We start from the raw sequence: 5,000 nt of genomic DNA on the forward strand, positions 1-5,000 counted from the left end.
AGTGGAAGTGAGTAAAACCTAAACATACATACACTAGACTTGGCTGCTTACACCGAGCGCCGTCACGGCGTCTCGCGTCCTCCTGCTTTGGAACGATATTGAACAAACAAATGCATTATGATCTTAGCAAAGAAACCAAACGAAGCGACGCAATGGTGCGCCGCGTGTGTGTGCGTTTCATTTCACTTCTGTTCTGGTGTAAATTCTGTTGATTAATTTTTATCCCATTATAGTCAGTTCGACTTCTTTTTCGCACGTTTGCGTATAGTCTCAGTTGTGATTTTTTACTTTAATACCTTAGACGACCACTGTGAGTCCACCAGCAAATCCATGCGGACCATCCAGCAATGTAATCGTAACATGGATCGCTTAGCATCCGGAAGCCGCGGAGCCGTCGACCTGCCTTACGACGAGCTGTGTTTTTGTACATAGTACTGCGCGGTAGTGCACAAACTACGATGCACTACCAGCGCGAGTTCCTTGGTTTTACTTTTAATTCAAAGAATGCCTCGTCAGAATTAGATTTAGGCTACCGAAAGATTTGTTTTCGCTGACTCGCGCCCTGTGGCGCGTTTATTGCCGGAAGCAGCTTCACACCATTTTGCCATTGGGACTCCCAATGCGCAGTCCATATTGTAAATATTTCAAGCACACGCGCATGTAACGTCGAGCTACACATACAACACACGACCAGAATACAGCAACCCTCCAATTCTCCACCGGAGATACACGCAACCGGACTAAGCGTGGCCGGAGACCGGGCGAAGTGAAGGGGATACCTGGACGCGGACGGATGGGCGATGGGACTGGAACGAACAAAGGTTTGTGTCTATATCCACCGCCACGCCACGTGGCCACGTGTGGTGATGTGGTAAGCGCGGTGCGGTGAGCGTGTGCAATTGTTTCATACTGTTTAAATTATTAAACTATTTCTTATTAATGCTACGGGCGCCAGAGCAATGCAATGCAACTCTATCCCCCCTCCCCGCACTCCGCGCCCCCTCTTCCCCATACAAAAAAGAATCGCAAATGATCGCGCGAATCGTTGCTTCAAGACAACAACAATATTATCTATATCCATGCTAATACCGCTATCATTACTACGAACTATCATTAAAGGCGTATATTGTAACCATTACGAATAAGTTGTTCGGTATATGCAGCCAGAGCCATTGCGGGGACCGACTGTAGCAAACGGCGACAAAGTCCCAGAGGGCGCACGAGCCTTCTGGACATTAAGCGAAAGTCCTTGAGTGCACACACCACCAGACCAGGCGAGAGTGGCTTCGTATGCAAAGCAAACTCGAGGCCAGCCAGACAAAAGGCACCACCACTCTTCCACCACTGCATGCTGCCCATGGACAATGCTGCAATCAGGCGAAACTCACTCGGCAGTTGGAGATAGTAGAGAGAGAGAGATAAAGGGATCCCTGTGTAATTCGTTGGCGTTTTCTCTAGTCTTTCCTTAACCGGAGCAGGCTAGAGAATGGATATGGTTTCGTTTGCCGAAGGTAAACGGAATTTATAGTCTCGAGCCAACGAACCCCCTCGGAGTGACCGTTGGGGATGGAAATGGTGGTCCACATGATGCGTCGTAGCAGCAGTAGCAGCTGATGAAGCAGAGGTACTGTACGAGTCTGGTGGAGCATTCATGTTCAATGGATTAAGCTGCAATGAGAGGGCGTGGGGCGGGGAAGGCATGTGTCCTTACCTAGCTACTAGTAGAAAGGAGGAGGAAAGCTATACTTTCAGTAAGAGTAAGGAGGTTACAACCAATGCGGGATTATAGTTTGGAAGAAAACAAAATATATTAAAAATAACATTGACAGTGAAAAACAGAAGAACGTGCGTACGGCGAGAGTTCAAATATATTTAAAGTTTTATTATTTACGTTCCCTTCCCTTTCACTCATTTTCTCTGTTTCTTCCCTTATTCTGTGGTAATCTTGCTTGTACCGGGACACCTGTTGGGTGTATCCGAGAGTGTGTAGTATCTATTCGGTTGTTTCAGTTGCTTCTTTGGATGGCTTATCGGTATCAGTGTCCTTCTTTTGTATCGATGCTGTCTCAGGTTGAGAGGAACCGTCTGTATCGTCTGCTCGTGCAGGATCCGCGCCTTTCCGTTCACCGGAGGATTCTTCTTCCACTTTGCTGGAACTTTCCGTCTCGGACTTTTGGCTCTCTCCTTCGTTTTCGTCACTTTCATTGTCCTCGGACGAAGGCTCTTCGTCATCGCCGGTGCCAATCTTGGGTTTTTTGCCACGGTTCGCCTTCTGTTTGGCCTTTTTCTTGAGCCGTTTCGCGCGCTTCTTCGCCGTGCGGTCTTCCGCGGCCTTTCGATTGTTTTCCAGCTTTTGCTGGAAGTCGTCATCCAGCTGCTCGGAGCGCGATTTCTCCTGGATCTGCTTCTGGCGGGCGTACTCTTTGCGCCGAAGGTGCCGATAGACGTGGAACTCGCCAGACCCCGCACCCGCACTCGAGCCCATCACGTTGCGTACGAACGAGGGAATCGCGTTGGAAAAGTCCCGATCCTTGGCCGACGTTGGAATGATGACGGGTTTGTCCTGTGGACGATATCGGTGGAGTGTTCGGTGAGTGTCGCGTTTCGGATCGGCTCGCTGTGATGGTGCTGCGGTGATTTCCTTACCGGATTTTTCATCAGTTTCTCCAGCTTAGCCCGCTGGATGTCGGCGGCACTACGGACGACAAACTTTTTCTTTTCCACCTCCTTATCCGATGGTTTCACTTCGTTTCGGATTTCCATTTTGCTTCGATTTTCAGTTCAGTTAAGTTCGGCGGTTCGATTAAAAATAATGTTTTGTTTACATCAGCTCGCGTTCTGTCATTGCAGGAGGGTTGCCAGTTTTACCTTTCCGAGACTTGTAATTTAATGTCCAATAACAAAATGCTCGCAGCGCCCATTTTTAAGCTACTAATTTTCAATTGAATACGCATCGCATCCTGCATAATCTCTTTTATTTTTTAGATAAACCGTAGCGATGTGAACCGGTCAAATTGGCCAGTATTCTTCCATTCCATTCGGACCACTGCGAAAAGCGTCGCGCACTGTAATCGACCTCGAGTGTGTGTCAACGAGAGGCTGCTAGGGGATAGAGGAGTAAATCAGCAACAGCAGCAACAGCAGCAGATCAGCAGCAGCAGTCCAGAACGACATGGGAAGGCAAACGCATATTCCGTAAACAACACCGTCGTCGTGTTCGATAATTTCTTCAGGCAATCTGGGTGGTGTTCAGGTGTCGCAGAAGCAACGATGGAGGTGGAAAATCGGCGCATAAAAGAGGAAACAGGCCCGTAAGTATTACGCTCGTTATTCGCCTGTTGACCTTAGCTTCGTAGAGCTCCCCGTAATCAACTTTTCACTGCGTTGACGAAGCAAGCGGTCTCAGAGTTTCACGGGAATGGAATAATCTCTAAACAAAGCATCACGGATTGCGTGTACGAGGAAAAAGGTGCGTAGCACCGATCATTGGTCTCTTTGATTGTCGCCGAGGGAAAGGATCCCCGTGGTGTGCTACCGAGTGAATCGTCGTGAAAATGGAATAGTAAGAGAAACGTAACGAACACCAGCATCAAGAAGAACTTGCTACAGTTTCGTCCTGAGCCAAGGAATGGAGGCTGCCGCGTAACCATAAGAAAGTGGAGTGCGTATCGAAGGCAAAGCGCGGCGGGCGCAAAAGGAGACACGAGAGGAGGAGTTGCAAAAGTTGCATCAATAATACCCGCCGAGCACGCACACCGCGAGAAACGCCAGCTTCTTCGCGCTGGCAGAGAGATGATGGTCGCACGAGAAACACGTCTCGCGCACACAATGATAGGAAGGAAAAAATAGTGCGCGCGCGAAGCAAAGGAACGGGTTAACGGCGGATGGATGGGTGGCGCGCGGCGTGGAAGAAGGTGGATGTCCCACAAACAAGCGAACGCGGCGAACGGGCGGTCCGTAGCGAGCGCTCTCGCACACACAGGCAACAAACACCGCAGCCTCCTATGAATGTTGCTTCGTTCGTTCATCTCCTTGCGGCCGCGGTATGAATGCAAAAAAAAACGCGGCATGGCTAGTCGGTTGATACTCGCGGTTCATACTCTTCGCCTCGATCTCCTTTCGATCGACGACCAAGACGACGACGACGACGAGGACGGCGGACGATCGGCGGGAGGCTGCTGACCAGAGATTCCGTGGTGTATATACACGGCGTAGAAAGCAAAGAAACAGGTTTTCTTTCGTTTGCGCGCCGTTTTTTTCTTCTTTACCTTCCTTCGTATGATTTTACCATGGCGTGCTGCCATCAAGGAAGGCGTGCTGGCACCAGTGTTTTGTAAATGCCCGCCAAAGGTGGTGTGCGTAACGGTGCTACGGTGGCAAGGCTCACGCGAAACCGTGGCCACCGCGGACTTGATGGAAAGGGTGGATGCATATTGGTTTGGTGCATCTCTTTTGCTATGGTTTCCCGCATTTCGTTTTCGGTAGTAGTTTCCATCCCGTTAATCTTACCCTTTACCCCCTACTTCTATTGCAGTGATAATGCTGGCGAAACGGTTACAGACGATGGAGAAGGCGGTGGAGATGAAGGAAACACTAACAACAACGAACTACCCGACGATGAGCCGCATTATCAGCAGCAGCAGCAACCAGGAACAAAAACTATCTACAGTCTCAATATAAATGTGTGCAGGCTATGCCTATGCGAAGGGCAAGGAAATCTACAGCCAATCTTCTACTCCAAGGATACACCGGACGTAATACTGCAGCATAAAATTCTCGAGCTGACTACGGTAGAGGTAAACGATCGTTTCATGCTTTAAATCCCTTTTAGCACCTACGATGCGCACATTTTAGTCATCGTTCCATTTTGTCTTTGCTAGATTACCTATGCCCTCGATTTTCCCACGAGCGTTTGCATCGACTGTCTGACGAGGGTTGAGGAATTGGCGATCTTTCGGCGGCAGTGCATCGAAAACAATGAGCTGCTGCGCCTCAAATAC

At 49.3% G+C, this 5,000-nt stretch overlaps 2 protein-coding genes across 2 annotated transcripts in view; one reads left to right on the plus strand and one right to left on the minus strand.

The window, feature by feature from the left end:
- LOC126578499 (PRKR-interacting protein 1 homolog) overlaps window positions 1-2,820 on the minus strand; it is a 4,015-nt gene extending 1,195 nt beyond the window's left edge. The window contains exons 1-2 of the mRNA XM_050241121.1: window positions 2,647-2,820; window positions 1-2,563 (exon numbers count right to left, since the gene is read on the minus strand). The exon at window positions 1-2,563 is cut by the window's left edge and continues 1,195 nt beyond it. Coding sequence (XP_050097078.1) covers window positions 1,994-2,563; window positions 2,647-2,763 — 687 coding nt within the window. The 5' untranslated portion in view covers window positions 2,764-2,820 and the 3' untranslated portion in view covers window positions 1-1,993. The remainder of the gene's footprint in view (window positions 2,564-2,646) is intronic.
- Window positions 2,821-3,135: 315 nt separating this feature from the next.
- LOC126576043 (zinc finger protein 423-like) overlaps window positions 3,136-5,000 on the plus strand; it is a 5,230-nt gene continuing 3,365 nt past the window's right edge. Inside the window, exons 1-3 of the mRNA XM_050237124.1 lie at window positions 3,136-3,311; window positions 4,535-4,796; window positions 4,881-5,000. The exon at window positions 4,881-5,000 is cut by the window's right edge and continues 1,815 nt beyond it. Coding sequence (XP_050093081.1) covers window positions 3,271-3,311; window positions 4,535-4,796; window positions 4,881-5,000 — 423 coding nt within the window. The 5' untranslated portion in view covers window positions 3,136-3,270. The remainder of the gene's footprint in view (window positions 3,312-4,534; window positions 4,797-4,880) is intronic.

The sequence above is a fragment of the Anopheles aquasalis genome, chromosome 3 (assembly GCF_943734665.1).
Source record: "Anopheles aquasalis chromosome 3, idAnoAquaMG_Q_19, whole genome shotgun sequence".
Classification (NCBI taxonomy): Eukaryota; Metazoa; Arthropoda; class Insecta; order Diptera; family Culicidae; genus Anopheles; species Anopheles aquasalis.